This window comes from Akebia trifoliata, chromosome 5 (assembly GCF_017979445.1).
Source record: "Akebia trifoliata isolate Shusen 1 chromosome 5, ASM1797944v1, whole genome shotgun sequence".
NCBI classification, from domain to species: Eukaryota; Viridiplantae; Streptophyta; class Magnoliopsida; order Ranunculales; family Lardizabalaceae; genus Akebia; species Akebia trifoliata.
Window position 1 is genome coordinate 14,126,429 of NC_141379.1, and position 20,146 is coordinate 14,146,574.

The window sequence follows — 20,146 nt, forward strand, 5'->3', positions numbered from 1 at the left end:
AGAATCTTATAAAACCTATGGATGTACTCTAATGGCTACGAATGGACAAATAGAACCGGCCGAATAATAATTAACATTTTAGTTAACTGTCTCATAAGAACAATGTTCCTTAAATCTATGGATGCTTTGGCCCATTCTCATACAACCGAGTACTTATTTCAATTGTTAGATTGATGAAATTAGTAAAGAGCATATTTTCCAAGTTGTAACGGATAATGCCGCCGCCTATGTGGCCGTTGGACACCTCTTAATGGCTAAGAGGCCCCACTTATATTGTTCGCCATATGCGGCACATTGCATAGATCTTATATTAGAAGATATAAGTAAATTGCATATACGTATTGTAGCCAAAGCTAGAAAAGTTGTTTTTATGAATAAACATATTTTACTATTACAAAGAATGCATGCTCATATAAATGGTAAATTACTTAGACCTGCAATCATACATTTTACTACTGCCTTTCTGACACGACAAAGCCTTCATGGGAAAAATGCAGAAGTTAAAAGCTTTGTAATGTGAGCTAATTGGAACAATGAGCTCTAATCTAAAAAGTCTAAAGGCAAATTGGTTGCCCAAACTATCCTGTCCCAAAATTTTTGGACAGGTGTTGTTAAAGCACTAAGAAATTTCATGCATTTAATTACTGTACTTAGATTAGTAGATGACGATGAAACGCCACTCATGAATTATATTTATGACTCTATAGAAATACAATTGAAAAAATTAAGGAAAATAATCAATACAAAGAAAGAAATTATAATAAAGTAGTTGATATTATAAATAAGAGATGGGACAGCCAAATGTCATCTAACCTGTTATTTGTTAATTATCAATCATTAATTTGTTATCTTATTTTAATTTCTTCATATACTTAATTACTTATTAATTATTAAGTATTAATTTAAATTTTGTTATGCATTGAACAGATTCACACAAAGAAGAAAAATAGACTTGAGCAAAAGAAGCTCAATGACTTGGTCTTTGTGCAATACAATCAGAAAATGAATGAAAGATTCAAGCAAAAAAAGGAAAATTCGAAATTTTACAATCCTATCTCCATTGAAGACTTGAGTGGAGATCATTTGTGACTTACCAAAGCACGAGATGAGCCGGTGTTTGAAGGAGAAGACTTGACTTGGGCCCCAGTAAGTAGCCTTTGCACAGGCACCTGACCTGGGAAAAACTCAAGCCAAAGAAGAAAGGGAGGACGATCAAGATTACAAGATGAAGAAGAAATACAAGAAGAAGACGATGAAGATGAAGTTGAAGACCATTGGGAGTAGATGAGATGTTAGTGAAATCAGATAATGAAGAAACAGAAGAGGAAGAGATGTACATAGAAGAAGGTGACGATTCAGATGATGATGGGAATGGAAGTAGTGATGGTGAAGGTGATGGTCCTAATGAAGATGTTGTTCCCCAATGGATTAGGGATGGTTGTGTGGAATATGATGCAAATTATCAAATATTAAAGAATATACTTTGTAATTTGTAAATTTTAACTTAAAATTTTAATAAAGGTTTGAGGTTTTTTACTTGCATTTATAAACTTTTGTTGATATTTTATATTATATACATGTTTATGAGTTTTTAATAATTTACTGTGATTTTTTTCTGATTTGTTTTTCAAAAATAAAAAATCAGTTGATCAATATGCTATTTCACATATGCGCACAACCTATGCAGGTCGCAACGGTAGCATGTGCTATTTAACAACACTGATTAGGGTAAACTTGTTTCAGTTTGGACCCAAATAAGTTGGAACTCGAAATCTGCATTAAAACCTATTACAAGTATTTATAATAGTGATAACATAAAAGAAGTGCTTATTTCACCTCAATCCTCCAATTCCATGAAAACTGGATTGTTCATGAAATCAAGTTCTCAAGGAAAATAAAATCATTTTTAATTCACCTAAATTCAGTAACAAAATCGAGCAGCACAATCCATACATTCTCTAACAACTAAATAACATAAAATTGACTGAATGGCAAAGATTCCCCAATACCTCTTGGACCATAATGTGGCAACCCATGGACCTGAAGCCTAGTCTTAATCACATCCAATGGACAAACAAAAGTGGCAGCAATAGCTCCTGCAGTAGAAATTTATTCCTGTTAGAGAATTTGCATTCCACAGTAACATTTCCAAGGTTTGAGATTTCATAAATAAACCCAAAGATGAAATAAATCAATTCTATGAAACTGAATCATGGATGTCAATAGCAAAATTGAGAATTTTCAAACCTTAAGGACTAATTAACAAACCCTAATAATAATAATAATTTAAAAATGTGACCTGCTGCAGCACCAGCAGCGGCTTTGCAGAGAAGAGCTTTGGCGTTTTGGCCATCTGACTTTCGTTCGCTCATCTTGAAACTTTATGAATCGAGGAATTGTGAATCTTGAATCGTTTATATACTAAATGTTTTGTGATTTTTAGAGATTTGATGGAACGAAAAGAGAGTCGCATGGTCAGATGAGTAAAGCTTATTAGTCTAACTCAGGTCAGAAGAACCACTTGCATACATGAATTCAAACTTCAAAGGGACTCGCTCGGTACCAGACACATTTGATTACTTCAGTACTATAACTCTCAGCCTCAGCCCGTGTAAGAACATCTCTAATCGTGTAAAACACGTTTAATTTGTTCAGATGACCAATTCACCATATAAAAGACGTATCTCGGTTAGGTGGAGGTGATACATCTTATAAAGAGAAATTTTTAAGTTCAAGTCACCATTTGACCACTATAACATTATTTGATTTGACTGAATGATCAGATCAGATTTGGATATAGATTTAATGAAAGAAAAATGATTTGAATATGATTTTAACTAGTAAGACCGAGTCGGATTTGGATCCGGATTAAAAAAATATATGAATATAAACATACTCATATTCAACCAAAACTCAATTGATTTTAAACCCTAAATTAAGATGAATGGTTAGATCGGTTGATCATGTATGAAAGTTAAGTCAACAATTTATTCAAAGTCTTTTTATAAATTTTAGATGATTTGTCAACACATTATCTGTCATGACAATCCGAAAACCTTACCCAATGTACCAAATCCGATCCGATTAATTTTTTTCTTCGACCCAAAACTGTTATGAACAATTGAACCTATCCTAGCCAATTCAAAAATTAGGGTTTTACATCTTTTTCTAGAAGAAATGAGAGAGAGAGAGAGAGAGAGAGAGAGAGAGAGAATATTAGATCCTCTTATTACCTTGTTAATGGGTAAGAAATTGAAAGCAACAAATCAAAGTTATCTCTATCCCCCTGCTTAGGGTTTCTTCATTTCTCATTCTAAATATCCAAATGAAACACACACAAACACACACACACAATAGTGAAAGGGAGAGAGAGCATCTTTTACCCTAACAAAGAGAGTGTGGGAGACAAAGGGGATTTGTTATAAGGCATTGGTTTGGTTTTCTAACAGATCGGTTTGGTGTGAATCCAAAACTGATTCGAAAATGCATTGGATATATCTTTAATCTCCAATCCAAATCCGATCAAAAACTCCAAAATCTTGATCCAAGCCCTATTTTTTCAGATTGGATTAGATCGGATACCATGTTAAAGTTGAATCATTGCTAGCCCTCAATCAATCCTTGATGTAGACTAGTTATAAATGGAAACGCATTCATCTTCTCTCCCTTTCTCTCTCTTACACGTGTAAAAACATCCATTGGTAAAATAAATAGATAACACAGGTGACATGCTGAGAGTAGAAATTAAACACTACAATGCGGTCGAAGCAAATGAGAGAGAAGAGAGAGAGAGACCAAATTTGGTTACATTCAAACTTGAGTGATACTCTTAAGTTATTTATATAAGAGACCAATCGGACTACCTATTTACATAAACAAAAGCCTCATTTTTTATGAATCAAAAGTGGTTTCTCTTTGAGCATATTTCCCCCGAGCAACGCTCCATTTTCGAACCTGAAAGATTCACATGCATTTATCAACCACAAACATCATGTGCTCCCTTACTAGTTTCCATTGTAGAAAGCCCTTGGAGGTGTTGAATCTCCATCGGATGACTCATCCGACATAATATAAGTGTTTCCAATTTGAAAAGGTGCACCGAGATATGTTGAATTATGTGACCAATTACCATATTGTAGGGATGCGATGTCGACGTATCCATCAATAGATAGCCTATCATACTGATTTGAGCTTATAATGTCTTGATGATGATTGGGTTGTGCTGCTGTATCACATAACAAAATTTTTCAATAAATTAACCATCAATAGAAATGGAATCATATTGATTCTCGATGAATTACATGAGTCCTATTATAATTTATATAGAAAATAATGAAAGAAAATTCAAAATAGAAATGAACAGACTCTAATTAATCCGATCTTAATCTTCAACATAAGAACATGATCTGATATATCATTATGACAGATATCCAACTGACAAAGGAGAATGAGACATTTAAGAAAATGACATAAATGCACACACAGGCGAGGTGTTTTGAGACATCGGAGAAAATGACATAAATGAGAGCAAATCTTGTAACAGACTTCTAGTTGTGCAAATTTCCCTAAAACACACACAGGCGAGGTGTTTGAGACATCGGAGAAAATGACTCATGATATATATATATATATATATATATATATAGGGTAGCGTTCAATGGCCAACAGTTTGGCAAACATTTTGGCAAACACATTTTTCAAAACATGGGTTAGAGGTCTTGGAATGGGCTGATTTTTGGTGAGGATGATCTCTACGGTGAGATCATCATCACCAAAAATCAGCCCATTCCAAAACTTCTAACCCCATCAAAAATGGTTTACAAAAAATAGACGGTTCACGATTTTTCAACTTGTAAACTGGGGCTAGAAGTTTTGGAATGAGCCGATTTTTGGTGAGGATGATCTCCTCACCGTAGAGATCATCCTCACCAAAAATCAGCCCATTCCAAGACCTCTAACCCATGTTTTGAAAAAGTGTTTGCCAAAATGTTTGCCAAACTGTTGGCCATTGAACAGGACCCATATATATATATATATATATATATATATATATATATAGATCTTCAGGTGTACAAATTTCACACACACTAGTAAAATGTCCAAGACAACAGAAAAAATGAAATAAATGATCAGATTAATTTATGTTATATATCTCTAGAGGTCGACAAATGGGAGAAAATGACATAAATCAGAGTGTGAATTTCCGCTAAATCACCCCCTACACATGCTGGTGGCAGGGAACTTCGAATATTGGAGAAAATGACATAAATCAAAGAATCTCATGGTTCAGATCTTTATGCGTGTAAACCCCCTCCTTCCCCACCCCCATCAGACACACACACACATATCATATCATAATTAAACTACAAATTAAGACCAGACAAAGAACATCAAGAGGATTGGATACCAGGCAATAGTGAAGCATTGTCACTCAAGAGTCCATCCACCTCTTCCAAGGAATTCCAATGTGCGTATGCATCCCTAACCAGCAGCTCAACATCAACCTACAACATTTTATACGCATAAAAATATAAATTCACCACCACGCACACATATTTAATTAAAAGGAAAAAAAAAAACAGTTGGGCAATTAATAATAGATGATACCCTTTGAACTCCCGTAAGCTCAGTCGTAGGGTAAGTGTGCCCATTGAGCATGACACGTACAACTTGACATATCGGATTCAAGATGAGGGTATAACGCGGTGGTCTTTGTAATATATACTGCTTGTTCCCCAAAATGCAAGTCCTGGCATGCTTCATTGTTACTTCCCACATTTTTTCAGACATCCCGGGACCTAATATCTGTTGCACCAAATCACAACATAAACATAAGACACTAAAATTTGATAGATCGAGTTAAGAAAGAAAATGTTTCTTTCTTACTCTTTTGAGCCTGGCAGGGTCGACCACCCACAACTTCAAGAAATCTTGGACTTTCTTAATACCATGGGCACCTAATTTCTTATGGAAGGCCCCATCTTTCCCTATCTTCTCCAGACGCCACACCTCGTCGTCTAGGGATGGTGGATGATGTTTTCGGTACACTGTTTAGCAAGAGAAACAAATAAGAATAATAATGATAAAGGTGTCGACTTGCTAAGTTTAGGTTAAGGTTCAAAATCCTCTTTAATAAGAAAATTCTAAGCCAATAACTCTATGATAGCCAAGCTCCCACCCGGACTAGCACTTGAGAGCACATCAAGCGGCGGAAACTAGCTAAAATTATAAGCCAACTATATGTTAGTCAAGCTCCCACCCTTGACTAATTAACACACCATGTGGGGGAAAACTACCTATAGCCAGTTACCAAGCATGCTGGGCCACTGTGGCATGCCCAGAAGTATTAGTCAGGACTGGGGTGGGGTGGGGTGTGGCGTTTGACGGTCTTGGTTAGGCTAGCAAGACTCAATTACTAGCCAATACTAGCTGGGTTATCAAGAAAAAACTATTATCTAAAGGTTACTTAGAGCTCGATTGAATCTGCTTAAAAAAAGAGTAATTTTTTTTTCTTTTAGAAGTTGAAAAGTTAATAAAGTCATTTAGATTAATTTTTAAAAATGAAAAACCTTAACTTTTTAAAATGTAAAATGAAATTACTTTCTACTTTATAAAAAATATTTTCTCCCAAAATTACTTTTTTTCACAATTGCTTTCTACTTTTTAATTTGTATCCAGACACACAAGGCCTTAAATTGACCTAAGTATAAGAGGATCTGGCTAAAAGTGGACCAGGAATGGACATACTGACAAAACCATTAGACGGATTAGGCTTGGGTTTGACTTTTGGGCTCAATTAACTAACCTATTTACCGAAAATTTATAAACCACTTTTGACGGACTTAGAAATTTCAGATCTGACTAATTTTTTGTGAGGATGATCTCCTCACCATACCTCACAAAAACTCAGCTCAATCCGAAACTTTTAAGTCACATAGGATAAAACTTTTGTGAGCCGAATGCCCCTCATATAATATATATAATTGTCACCCCTAGATGCGTGGTTACTAGTTGCAGCAATAACTGCTAATCTTCTCTTCATAGAATGCTCTTTTGTGTGTATATTGTTAGGCCAGATATGTAATGGATCCATCAGGACATTACTTCTAACCATATATTCATCTTATCTATGATGAGAGGGATAAAAGCATATAGTTCTAAAACTCGAAAACATGACTCATCTGGTCATTGAGTCAAAAACTTGTGAGTCAATTTCGATGAGCCAGATAAAAATAATTATTGAATTTATAAATATTTTAAAAGTAGTTTTTGATGTTTTAAAATAAATAAAATAAAATATTCATTTTATTCTTCACAAAAATACGTACTATATATAGACGAATAACTAGTTTGAATTTTTTTATTTTTTATTATCTGACCTGATGCATTTACTATCGACTTAACCTAGTTATCAAATTGACTCATTGAAGGTGCCAGTTAACTTTGTAAAATTTGCCGATGAAGAAACCATAAACTTGGGTTCATTTTCCACCATCACAAAGTCATTGATCTCATTAAAAACAGATTTACCACTATTAGACCAAGTCACCTTGAATTCCAATCAACTTAATTGGATTTCGAGGAGATTCGATGAGTTTAAAACTATATGGACAAAAATATAAAGAAAGAAGTCAAGTCAGTCGTTGTGTTTGACAGTTTGATTTGACCAAAGATTTGGAATGGCATCTAATCTATGAAGGAAGACCATATGGTATGGAGGATGCTTCATCCTGAACATTTTTGCTAAGGACACGACCGGAAGAAACTATCCTTTTGTTAAAGTTGGTTGACTTTGAATCCGACAGGTTTAAGTTGGATCTACCTCCAGCCTGACTGACCCATTCAATTTTTGAACTTTGAACCTAATTTCGTTGACTGGTCAAAAGAAGGTAACTGGATGGATCTTGGAGTTTTAATCTATCAACTCAGATGGATCACTCAATTAGATTCGGGGAAAAATAAAAAAAGAACGGTAGCCAGAGTCTCAACCGATCGGACTGATTTTTGTGGGCCATTTTATAATACTTTCTTCTAAGATTAAACTTTTTTATTTATTTTATTTTATTAAACTTATGGAGGAATAAAAAATATATGTGAAGACCTATGGTTCAGTTTAATAATATATTGCCTTGTTTCAATGGGCCATTATAACTTGAACTAAACTTTTGTAATGTTTGAATGATGTGTTTTAATCTATAATTAGAATGGGATAAATAATTTAAGAAATTGGGAGTATAATAAGTAAAAAAAAAATTATATAGTTTTTTTTTCTTTTTTTAATTTTATCAATAAAAGATTGAAACAAAACCCATACTGTTGTACACCCTGGTGGACAACATTTTAGTGCAATCATGCCAAATTGTTTGCACTTTGAATGGGGTTGGGTTTTGCAAGTTGCAATTCTGTTTATATTCGACTCAAAAAACACAAATTGGTGTTTATTGAGGGTAAGGACAAATCGCAGTGAATTGCCCTTTATAACCATGGTTTTAAGAGGAGTCGTACTACCTAGACTTTGTTTGATATTGTGTTCAACACTTTGTTGATTTGATAGTGTACATATATGATCATAGATTTCTTTTCTCGAAATACAAGTAAAAAAAAACCTATGATTTTCTGTGCACTGTCAAGTCAGCAAAGTGTGTTCAACATTATTTCCCTTTTAAGAGTTGAGATCAATAGATTTAAAATTTGGAAACTCAACTCAAATATCCATGTAATCAAATTATATATGAGTTGTGATAATTTGACTTCCCCATGTGGCATATTCAAAATACTCTCATGACATGACATGTATTAAAATCATAGATATTTTACCTCGGGATACACATATATACATTTATATAAATGCACCCTTAAAAATATAAAAATAAATCCATGATTCTAGCCCATGTCACATCAAAAGAGTATTTTCATAATGTCACTTGGGGGAGTAAAAAAGTCATTACTCATTATATATTGTTTAGAGCCAAACAATTCAAAAGTCAAACAACTCATACAACTTATTGGGTAAGCCAAGTTTTGGATTTTAAAAAAGTGATAAGAAATCCAACAAAGAAAAAAAAAAAAAAATGTGATTGCGTGAGCTCAATTCACATTTTGCTGATGTGGAATTCTCGATGAAAGCATCTATGGTTCTCTACACACCTCCAAGTCAGCAAAGTGTGAATTGAGGTCACGCAGACATTATTCATTAAAAAAAAAGAAGAAGGATCGAAAAAACTTACATTCTCCTCGGTGATCTTTGACAACAAAAGGCTCAGTCATGGCTTCACGTATCCTACTAACACCACGAGCACATCCTCCTGTGGCCACCCTCACACCCAGCCTGAATTTCCGACTTCGAATCCAACTCGAATTATCCGTAAATGTAAGATCACCAATCAAACCAATACCATCTCTCACAGTGACAAGAACATCTCCAGCAAGTAATGGTCTCTTCCCCATTCTTTCTCTCACAATTTTCTTGTCGAACTCTTCACTGGTCCAATCATTCCCAGGAGAGAACTCTCCATCGAGAACGATGATCTCGACTTTGATTGGATATGGTAAAGTGATTGGAAGGTTTTCATGGTCTTTGACAAGGATTTGGAGAGGGTTGTTGTGTTCATCTTCAATCTTGGTACCTGTGAATACTGGGAGTGACAGCTTTTTGTTGAAGCTCAATTGCAAGGTTGACCCTTCTTCTTGTGCTTGGATATGCAGTTGAGAGCACCTATAATTAATTAATTAATTATTTATTAAATAAGGATGAAATTACAAACAATTATCAAGTTATTTCAAATAGGTTGTATGATTTACGTCTGTCAATGGATTGATTGGGTTTGGATTGGATCAGGTCGAATTTCTTTTGCATCTCAATATTAGGATCCAATAACATTCGGATCATATCAAATCCGTTAGGGTCCTATTAGATTGGGATATTATCGATCCAAAACCAACCCAATAGGTTATTAAATTGGATCCCTTCGAGAACCAGTGTTATTTAATAGGTGGCACAAGAGCATTTTTGTTATTTGAAAAAAAAAAAAACAAATTAATGCGGACACCCTCTCTCTTATTATAAAAGTAAATCTCATTGGGTTAAGATCCCTCGACTTGTAAGAATAACTTATGATCCTAATCTTTGAAATGCAAAATCCAATCCAATGATTGAGATTTCTCCTTTCAAAAAATATTTTTGAGATTTGTATTAAAAAGATATTCATAAATCGAATTTTATATTTTAAGAATTGGGATGAGTCAATCTTATAAGTCAATGGATCCCAATCTCATTGTAATAGTAAAGTCGTGAAGTAACAAAATAGATTTGTGTTTTTGTCTTAAAATTTTGAAGCGGACTGACTCGTTGGTCTGGTCACCATGTTTGGTTGGTAACTTCTTTCTCAATAAATCAAAAATTGTGGATCCCACCACATTGACGGATGGGTGGTTGACTCCAAGATGTGTGACCCATCACGAGTAAGGGTTTTATTACGCTCATCACATTAAAATTAAATAATTTAATAACTGAAGTATTTATTGAGCCAAAAAAATTTACCAAATTGGTGGGATGCTAATTTAAATTTATTGAAATTTTTTTAAAAAATAGATTTTTTATTAAGTTATTTTCATTTATTATTATAAAAATTAAAATTCAAAAATATTTGTTTGGATTTTAAAGCACTGAAAAATATTTTGAAAACAAAGTGAGGGGGTGATTCCTATGATAAATTAGGTATAACCTCAGGATTTTGGTAAATATTTGAGATACCCCTTCATGATAGTGGTCCGTTATGAGAGATTAATACAAAATTGACTGAAATCACCTCATCTTCAAGTAAACAATTAATTTCCCCTCAAAATGTGTATCATCTTCAACATCTTCACTCCTAGGATAAAAACTTGCTTATGTTGCAATTATCAAACTTTTTACCCCAAAATCCATATTTTGTCTCCAAGCACCTTTTGTTTTCCATCCTTATTTTATTTGGCAAAATCTTCTATGAAAGCAAATGAAATAATAGAGAAAATTGTATAATTAATCAAATGATCATGCAAAATAAAAAAAGAGTGAAGATTTTTTCCTCGAAATACAAAGTTGAAGAATCATGTTTTCGGTGTGGTGGGGAATCAAGGATCTTTGAAAAGAGGTTGAAGATTAGTATTGCTATATATAATTTTGGTTGGTCTCTCTCTCTCATTTAAGATCATTATCAAGTTATATATGTCGTCGTCTTTGAAATCAAAGAGTAATCTCAAATAGTCATCAAAACATAGGGTGATGGATACATATAAAATTATCAGGATTTAAGTAATTACCTATTTGATGGACGTGCACTGTGTCTGAGTCCTCTCTCCACTTCCTCATTAACCTAAATAAATACATAAGGATTAAGAAGAGTTGAAACTTAAAATAAATGATTTACAAATCTTATTAGGGAAGTCTATACTAACAAAAAAAATTAAAATTTACAAATGTATTGATCGATAGTAAAAATAAAAAATAAAAAAATTATTTTTGTTCTATATCCATGTGGCACCCAATCATTAGTTATCATAGAAAATCATGAGAGAGAAGATAACAACAAGGCATAAAATTAAAAACAATAAATGTTGTTTAGATGAATTAAATATCATAATACATATGTGTGTTCCTTTTAGATTAAGGTAAGGGGATCGAGGAGGCATTGAAAGCTAATATATAGTCGTGTTGGGGTAACATTGAAATTGACATCGTTTGAGACATAGGTGTGCACAGAACCATAAATGCCTCTCACTCATATCTCGTTGAAAAGTATCTATGGTACTATAGACATATTCATGTCAGCAATGTCCCAAATGATGTACATTTACATGTTACTTGAGTATTTTCCTAATATATATATATATATATATATATATATATATATATATCATAAGTAGAAGATCATGTATAGATATATATATATACCACTTTCCGAAGCATGGGCTCCAAGGCTGCACAAAAGTTCTGTATCGATTTCCCCATCACAGCTTCTCTGATCACACTGTCAAAACAGAGAAAAATCCCATATCACCTAAATGAACATTTATTAAAAATTATGGTAAGATTGTAGAGGCCAGGCCTGGCCAGGGTAAGAAGGAAAATGCTTCAGATTCCAAAATATGTTTATATCTTATTTCATAAATTAATTCTAGAAAGTCTTGGTACTTATTTATTTTTTCATCTCAACGGATGACCTATTGATGGTGAGTCTTAACCCTTGCTTGGGATTAGTAAAACAATGATGATAATAAAAATAAAAAAGAAAATAATGTAATAAATATCATCAAACTTTCATGGATAAATTGGGAAAATGTAAGTGAAAATAGTGCATGCTGAATTTATTATTATTATTATTGATAGAAATCAGAAAATGAATCAAAAGAAATGAAAAAGGGTGGGCATATACTACTCCAAGCTTTGAGTTACTATTTTAAAATATGCACTTATTGACCTCAGTCTTCTCACGGACTGATGATGAAAATGACTTAAATGCCCTCATCTTCAAAAAACTCCTTCTTTCATCTTCTTCAACTTCTAATAGCAAATTATTTTTAATCTATTCAATCTATGATTTTCATCCTCAACATTATCCCTTATAGAATTAAAACACTTAATTATTCTATAAAAAATACCATCATCTTCTATTTCTCCAAAATTCCTATCTTCTTCTAAAAAAAGATTGGTAAAGATTGAAGAAAATCATGAGAGTAAAATTTTCACCCAAGGGGTTGAAGGTAAGACTGGTTTTGGAGAAGAAATTAAAACTAAAAGTATTTGGCTAAAGGTTGCAGACAATAGCATTTAGGTCCTTTTTGATTAATCTATTAGAAAAAAGACCGAGATCATGGAGGGCGTGCCATCAATCCATATCTCAAATATTCACCAAAATATCTCTAAAAACAAAAAAAAACAAAAAAACGAAAAAATGAAGAGAAAGAGAGAGATGTGGATAAAAAATTGGATACAAACGCAGCGAAAGAACGAGTAGTTCTCATCCGTTTCTCCTCGGGCTGATCTGGGTCATTGAGAAGCCTTTTAGCTGCCATTTTTCTTTCAATCAAATAGAAGAATCACCGCAAAGCCAACAAAGAAATCTGCAAGTGAGATGTAGAAAAACCTTACAACATTTTTCTAGTCTTGGTTTCGTTGCTAGTCTCTCCTCTTCTTGTAGAGACAGCTAATATATATAAAAAAAAAAAAAAAAATTTTGAATTTTTTAATTAGAATATAAAATGTAAAAGCAGTTTCTTGGAAGGAAGGGAGAAGTAACCTCGTCAGAGCGGGGATTGAAATCAACTAAGGGATGATGTCATGCCCCTTTACGTCATCCTCACGGTTGTTTGGATTTCGTCGAGTTGAGTGAAACGCGGTTTAATTCACTTGACTCAATTGGATTTTGAGGTGACTTGATGATCCCAAAACTCAGTCTAATTAACTCACTTAATCAACTCGGTCAAGTCAACTTAAAAATGCACCAAAGTCGCATTAGAAACTTGACCGAGTTATTCCGATGTATATACTTTTAGTAAAACACTTTCCTTAGTAACTTAGTACACTACGTCATAATGGGTAAAAATCGACGCGGTTTTTCCGAAAAAATGACAGTTTTGAGCTGTCGTTTTAAGCGACGAATTCCCACAGTCGCTAATCTGGGAAAAATGTTTTTTTTCTGCCTCAAACTCGACTCGACTCAGACGCTTTTTCGTTCGACTCAACTCGTATCGATTTTCAGACTCGACTCAAATACTCAATTTTATTCGATCACTCTCTATCTTTCTCTTTCTCGACTCTCTCTGTCTCTCTCTCTTTCACTCACTGGTTTGTCTACGATCGAATCTCTCTCTCTGTCTCTCTCACTCATCGGTATTGTTCGATCGAATCTCCCTCTTTCACTCGTTGGTTTCGATCGATCTACTCTTTCTCTTTCACTCACTTGTTTTAGTTCGATCGGTTCTCTCTCTTTCACTCACATTAGATTTCGTTCGATCGACTCTCTTTCACTCACATAATCGATCTAGTTTTGAACATTAATTCTTCCCTCGATCTCTCACTCACAAAATCTCAGATTTTGAAGAAAAATAACTAGGGTTTCCAGACGTAATCAAATTTCAAAATCATTGATCTAGGGTTCGATCTCTCTCGATTCTCTTAAATTACCAGGGTCATCTTTAACAGATTTGAAAAAGAAAGAGGTACGGATTCGCCCATCTCAAATTATTTCTGATGTTTGAAAGCATTAAAGGTTTTTTAATTGAAGAAAGAGGTTATTTTCTTGCTTTTTTGAGTGTTTCATCACTTTTTTATAGGTTATATTGGTTTTATTCTGCAGATCTGCTTTCGCTGCTTTTTTTTCTTCTTAAAATCGGTTAGATTTTGATTTTTAAGCATCTGTGTCTTTTGTGGTTGTTTTGTTGTTGAAGATTTCTTAGTATGGATATGGTTTCTTTGAGTTGGATTGTTAAAGTCTAGTGGAAGCATATTCATCCATAAATGCCACAATGTTTTTTGTGTTTTTGCTGCAAATGATTGTGTTCTTGAAGATTCGCTCTGATTTCTTGGTATTTTTCCAAAGATACAATCAAATCATTTCCTTTCCTTGGAGGTCTGTTTGAAATTTGAATGTTTTGAAATCTCCGATTTTAAGTGTTCTTATTTTGAACTCCAATCTCTGTAGTATTCTTCTGATTTCTAATTGTAGTAATTCATATCATGTTCACAGAACTAAGATCCACCAACAAATCCCTAGCCACGATTGAGTTGTCTAACACTATTGTGACTAAACAACTAGAAGTTAATCTAAAACTAATATTTGAAAGACTTTAGTAGTTCTAATGTGTTCATTTCTGGGGGAATGATTTGGAAAACTTGTAAAATGAGACTAGCTGGGGAAGTATCCAATTTAAGCATTAGGTAGATGATCTACTCTTGTTGAAATTATTTGTTTAATCTAATATGTCCACATTGCCAAATTATTTGTTGAAATTGGGAAATCTACTCTTGTTAAGATTGTTGTTTCACATTTTAACAAAAGGGAATAAATATTTTACAAATAAATGTCATGGAAAACTAAACCAATTTTGTAGTATACGAACTCCCTTATATTAAGATGTAAATGTTCCTGAATTTTTTGATTAGTTTTATGAAATAAATATAGGTTCTATCCAATTAAAACCATCTTGCAACTGTAATGAGATTTAAAAATGTCATGGAAGTGTTCACTTATTTATTTTAATATTCTATAATTGGTTGTATAACTTGATTGTATTTAATTGCAGATTCTACTTGGGGTTATCTTGGCAATCCCACTCTTCAACTATCTTGTCAATCTTGCTATCTCTAAAATTGCCCCTGCTTTGATAGCCGGAAACTCACTTGTGTTTAAGCTTCCAACTCAGGTAGTTTACATTAAAAATAATCTGCTTGTGTCTATTCTTATGACCACCTCATCCTTGAACCCCCTCATCTCCTTTGAAATGAAACATGTTGCATAGATATTTTCAACAGTTTATTGTAGTCACAGATTGTATCACAATTTGGAGTAAAGGGTGCTAAATTGTTAAATTAATAAGATGCAAAAACGTGACTGTTTTAAGGCATAGATGTTCTTATTATCATTGTTTTTTTTTTGCTAAGCATGAGTGTTATTATTATACATAATATGAGTAATTGATCAAAGTTAGTGGTCTTCTCTTTCTATTCACTCTTACAATTTGAGATGTTCAATCGATTTATTATGGAAAAGAGAATCTGATTTCTGTTGCTTGTGTGTTTTTGGATGGATTTCTTAAACTGCTAAAAGGATTAATGAAATTGGCTTAGAAAAATAAAAATGATATTGTTAAATATGTTGAATCATGGGTTGTGGTTGCAAAAATGAAAAACTTGGGAAATATTTATTGTAAAATATACCATTTTTATTAGATAATTTTTTTTTTTCTGATATGGACTAAAATGACATTGCTGTCTTGGAAATAAATTCCGGTGGATTCCTCTGAGTCTATAAGAGGATTTAGAGCTGTGATTAGAGAGGAGGTTGTTGATGTTGTTGCAGTTGGGTACCAACATCATTCAGTATGAGTTTTGGATATTTAGCAGAATTGCAACCAAGTTGTATGCCAAACTGATTCCAAGATCCTTGGTAAATCGAGTTTGTTGTTGTTCAGAGAGACAAGCATAGCTACTTAATGTTCTAGGTGATGTTTCTAATATTCTAGATGAGTTTTGGCCTTGTAATCTTACTCTTTTAATTTGTCACTTGGGTTCGATAAACCTCTTAAGATTTCTTCCATGGATTTACGACAGTTTGGAAGAACTTGCCACCTAATTGGCAGACTACATTGCTGAATTATCTGAGGTGTCGGTAAAGAAGAGGGGATTCTTTGCAATCGCCTTATCCGGCGGTTATCTCATTAGTTTTATGGGGTATTACTTTTTTTTTTACATTTAAATTTTTTTTTTTTTAGGGTTATGGAGGCTAATAATTTGATTTGTAGCAGAAAACTCTGTGAAGCTCCTTATAAGAAGACCGTGGATTGGGCCAAGTGGTATATATTTTGGGTTGATGAGCATGTAGTGGCGAAGAATCATGCAGATAGTAATTATAAATTAGCAAAGGATGGCCTGTTATCCAAGGTATTTAAGTTGAAATCATCTTTTAATAAAATTTTCTCTTTGATGGTCAGAAGCCCCGGAATTTTTGTTACAATTTTTTTTCCTTTAATAGATAGTTTTAACAGATCCTGTTAATTTTAGGTTGAACCTGTGTGTGTGATCAGTTGAGGATAAACCATCTTCAAAAAATGAATTTGATTCCATTGCGATTCTAAATCCCGTTTACTGGAATAGTTAATCCAGACCTGCATTCATTATTTAGTACCAAAATTTATCTATGTTTGAAATATGTCTTACAATAAAATTCTTCTTCAGCTATCACTGACAGAACAACGTTTTGTTATTTAGTTCTTCAATCTGCTTTTCAATTGGTTGATCATTGATGTATAGATTTGGCTAGGAATATCTAATCAAGTATCATTATATTTGTGGATGTATAATTATGTCTGAGGATGTTGACCAAATGGATAGTATATTAAAAAAATAAAAATTAGTATAATTCATTTGACGGATGACTGATTCCAGTTGGAGACCCCCACGTGTTAACTCCCCTGAGTCCATAATAGGGCTCAGCAAGAGTGACATATGGTAGCATTAAACCACTCAGCTAGACATGGCCGGGTGATCTTTAAAGTTAAGGAAATATACAGTAATGGTAAGGGGATTAAAGCAAATCTTGGCAGAAGAATTCCTAGAGTGGTCGAGATTCTATTATTTACGATTGTTTAGAATATGTTTACTATTAATGTCATATGATATAAACATTTTGAAGCTCAAGGCCTGTTGTTTCATTTGTGTGGTCTATTATGTACCCATGTCATTGTGGTTTGATTTCGGGAAATATGGCAATATATCTAATGGATATAGAGAACAAAAAAAAAATGGAGAGTAGGATAAAGTCATTAAAAAGTAGGAAGTTTTTTATCTATTATTCAAGCTCATGTGCCATGGTTATTGTTGTCAACTTATTGGTTCTCTTGCAAGCATAATGAATTTTACCAAAATTCCAATAATAAAATTGATCGATTTACTATTTTGACTTATAACTTAATTTTGGATAGGTTAAGTTTATAATTTTATTATGTATTGGTAAAAATCAAAGTGACATTCATGAGTTAGACATGAACCAATCAAATGGCACTTGTGCTGCACTTTTATTACATGGCCATTAATCTTTCTTTCAATCAACAATCAATGCTTGAGTATGTCTGCAATGGAAGTTAACATCAGTTACATCTAAAATGAAGGGAATGTAACAAAACAGAATATGTGAGACAAAACAGGTCGATTATCACGACTCATATATATTTATATTCCAATTTCCAACAGCTGAGACAAAACATGCCCCTATTGATATGATGTTGGTGAATTCATCTTAATAAATATTCAAGTATGTTTTATATGTGATTTTATCAAATCACTTTATGACACGTGTTCTCATTCATGCCGTTGGATTTCAGGTGGACTGATTCACCTAAGAGATGGGGCCAACACACAAAGATGATAAAGTCATCTTTCATCCTGGTAGCCCTATTCTATTTTCCTTTTTTCCATTTTGGTTTAAAATGATAGACGACCTTAATTGAATCCATGGATGATCAACAACTGAAAAAATATGTGAAGAACAGACCAGAACAATGGATCCCTTATATTTGATATCCCAAGTTGAATTTCCGTAACCATTCACAATGCCATATTCACTCATTTATGTCAAGTGCCCATTTATTATTTACTTGTTTTTTTTTCCTGGATAGATCAAAATCATTTGTAGGTCTCATGGGTTAATTCCAAAGAATCAGGTATCATTCTTCTTCCCCAATGAGGTTTGCCAACTGTCATCGGATGTTTATCTAATTAGTTGAGTAAAATGCTTGGTTTGTTGTTTCATTTGCTGTATAGGTTGCAAATGCATGCTTGAGGTGGTTGAAGTTACTTCAATTGGACCACCAAAACCAATGTGTTTTGTTTGGACTTGTTGGTATGTGAAAACAAACCGTCCTTTACCAAACTCAGTTTTCTGGTCTAATGATGACTAACTATATTTATGTTCTATTGTTGCTGTCAGTGTCGGTGGGGTTCTCATTTTTACAGTTCACAAACATGAACTCAATGAGAAACTTGTTCATTACGGGTGTCTCACTGTTCTTGGGTCTATCTGTTCCCCAATACTTCCGGGAATACACTGCCACTGCTTTTCATGGTCCAACTCACACCGGAGCTGGATGGGTACGTGTTTTTCAACCTCACCTAAGCTTATACCGATATTCATTCAAGTTCAGTTATGAATTGAGCTGGTTTTGATGTTGTGTGGTGTAGTTCAATGATTTCCTCAACACCATCTTCTTCTCATCCCCAACTGTCGCACTTATTGTTGCCGTTTTCCTTGGTGGATGGCAAGTGTGTGTATTTATTTTTATTATCAAATTTCATTCATTGGATCATGTTTATTATGTTACAGAGTCTGTTTTCTAGTATGTGTGCAGAATATTCTGAGTTTTTTAATCCCGTTTCCCAAATTGGTACTTAGCGTTCATTGGGTGAAACATGAATCTATTTCTGTATGTTTTTTGGAGTTCTCAAGTATGTCTGCAGAGAACTTAATCAAGTTATGTGTTCTCTAGTCCTGGCTACTTGTAAGGATTTGAGAACTTTATCAAAATTTTCAATTTGTTGAGTATTGTCATACCTTTTGTTTTAACTGGTGATTTTTTTTTCTAATTAAGCTTAATCAAGTTATGTCAATTCATATTTCTTTGTTGCAAGTGCTAGAGATGCTGGGTTGATTTCTCTTGGAAATGGTCTTCCATGCCTACAGTCATTGGATGTATCCTGTTGTAGAAAGCTCAATGACAAGGGACCGATTGCCATTGCTGAGAGCTGTTGCAACTTAAGAAGCTTGCACATTAATAAATGTAGCCATATTGGAGATATCGGGGTTTCGAGTGTTGCCAAGGCTTGTTCGAGTGTTTCTGATTCTTCCTTGGGTTTCATCTTCTCGCTATGCAGAAACTTAGAGGCCCTTGATATTAGGTGCTGTGAGGAGGTGACAGATTAATCTTCTTGTGAATTGAGGAACATTGGTTTTGAGTCTCATCTAAAGGTTTTGAAGGTCAGCAACTGTCCGAAGATACATTAAGGGGAGTGTATGTTTTAAACTTTGTTAGTAATTTGTTGATATAAGAACCACTTTGAATGGCAAGACTTGAACCAATTATTGCATTCCTATTTTAGCCTGCAGAGCTTATAATTGCACTTGTTTACATCGGAATCCCTTGCAGTTATTGGCCGATATAGGGAAATTGGTAGCTGAGGTGATGGATCCAAACATCACAACAATGGTTTAGCAACATCCACGTTATCTCTGTCGGCACAAAATATTAGTTTTTCATTGTTTTTGTTGGTACAAAATAGTTTTTGATACATTGCAGTGGTTTTGTATTTCAGAAAATTAATTTTCTTAATGATCCATTTTTCTAATTTTCAAATTCAGAGAAGTAATTTTTTTTAAATATATATCAAGAAAAACAA

General features: G+C 33.6%; 2 protein-coding genes across 11 annotated transcripts in view; one reads left to right on the forward strand and one right to left on the reverse strand.

Annotated features, from left to right (window-relative positions):
• Positions 1-13,158, reverse strand: part of LOC147401535 (nicotinamide adenine dinucleotide transporter 1, chloroplastic-like) — a 37,734-nt gene extending 24,576 nt beyond the window's left edge. For 3 of the 9 annotated variants that reach the window (XM_086442847.1, XM_086442848.1, XM_086442849.1), the window contains exons 1-10: positions 12,977-13,157; positions 11,933-12,008; positions 11,302-11,354; positions 9,228-9,715; positions 5,887-6,047; positions 5,608-5,805; positions 5,408-5,504; positions 4,130-4,225; positions 3,234-3,954; positions 2,010-2,096 (exon numbers count right to left, since the gene is read on the reverse strand). In XM_086442847.1, the coding sequence (XP_086298973.1) occupies positions 3,899-3,954; positions 4,130-4,225; positions 5,408-5,504; positions 5,608-5,805; positions 5,887-6,047; positions 9,228-9,715; positions 11,302-11,354; positions 11,933-12,008; positions 12,977-13,053 (1,302 nt within the window). In that variant the 5' untranslated portion in view covers positions 13,054-13,157 and the 3' untranslated portion in view covers positions 2,010-2,096; positions 3,234-3,898. The other 6 variants (XM_086442850.1, XM_086442846.1, XM_086442845.1 and 3 more) reach the window with 6 other exon arrangements.
• Positions 13,159-15,235: 2,077 nt separating this feature from the next.
• On the forward strand, positions 15,236-19,899 carry LOC147401536 (uncharacterized). Of its 2 annotated transcripts, XM_086442854.1 has the most exons (8): positions 15,242-15,402; positions 16,310-16,429; positions 16,504-16,639; positions 18,079-18,142; positions 18,373-18,417; positions 18,518-18,596; positions 18,684-18,844; positions 18,935-19,895. In XM_086442854.1, the coding sequence occupies exons 3-8, from the start codon at positions 16,623-16,625 to the stop codon at positions 19,088-19,090; spliced, it is 522 nt and encodes a 173-aa protein (XP_086298980.1). In that variant the 5' UTR covers positions 15,242-15,402; positions 16,310-16,429; positions 16,504-16,622; the 3' UTR covers positions 19,091-19,895. The 2 variants fall into 2 exon arrangements, 1 of the variants encoding a protein (XP_086298980.1); XR_015178546.1 differs by lacking the exon at positions 18,684-18,844 and having other exon boundaries at positions 15,236-15,402; positions 19,625-19,899.
• Positions 19,900-20,146: the final 247 nt, after the last annotated feature.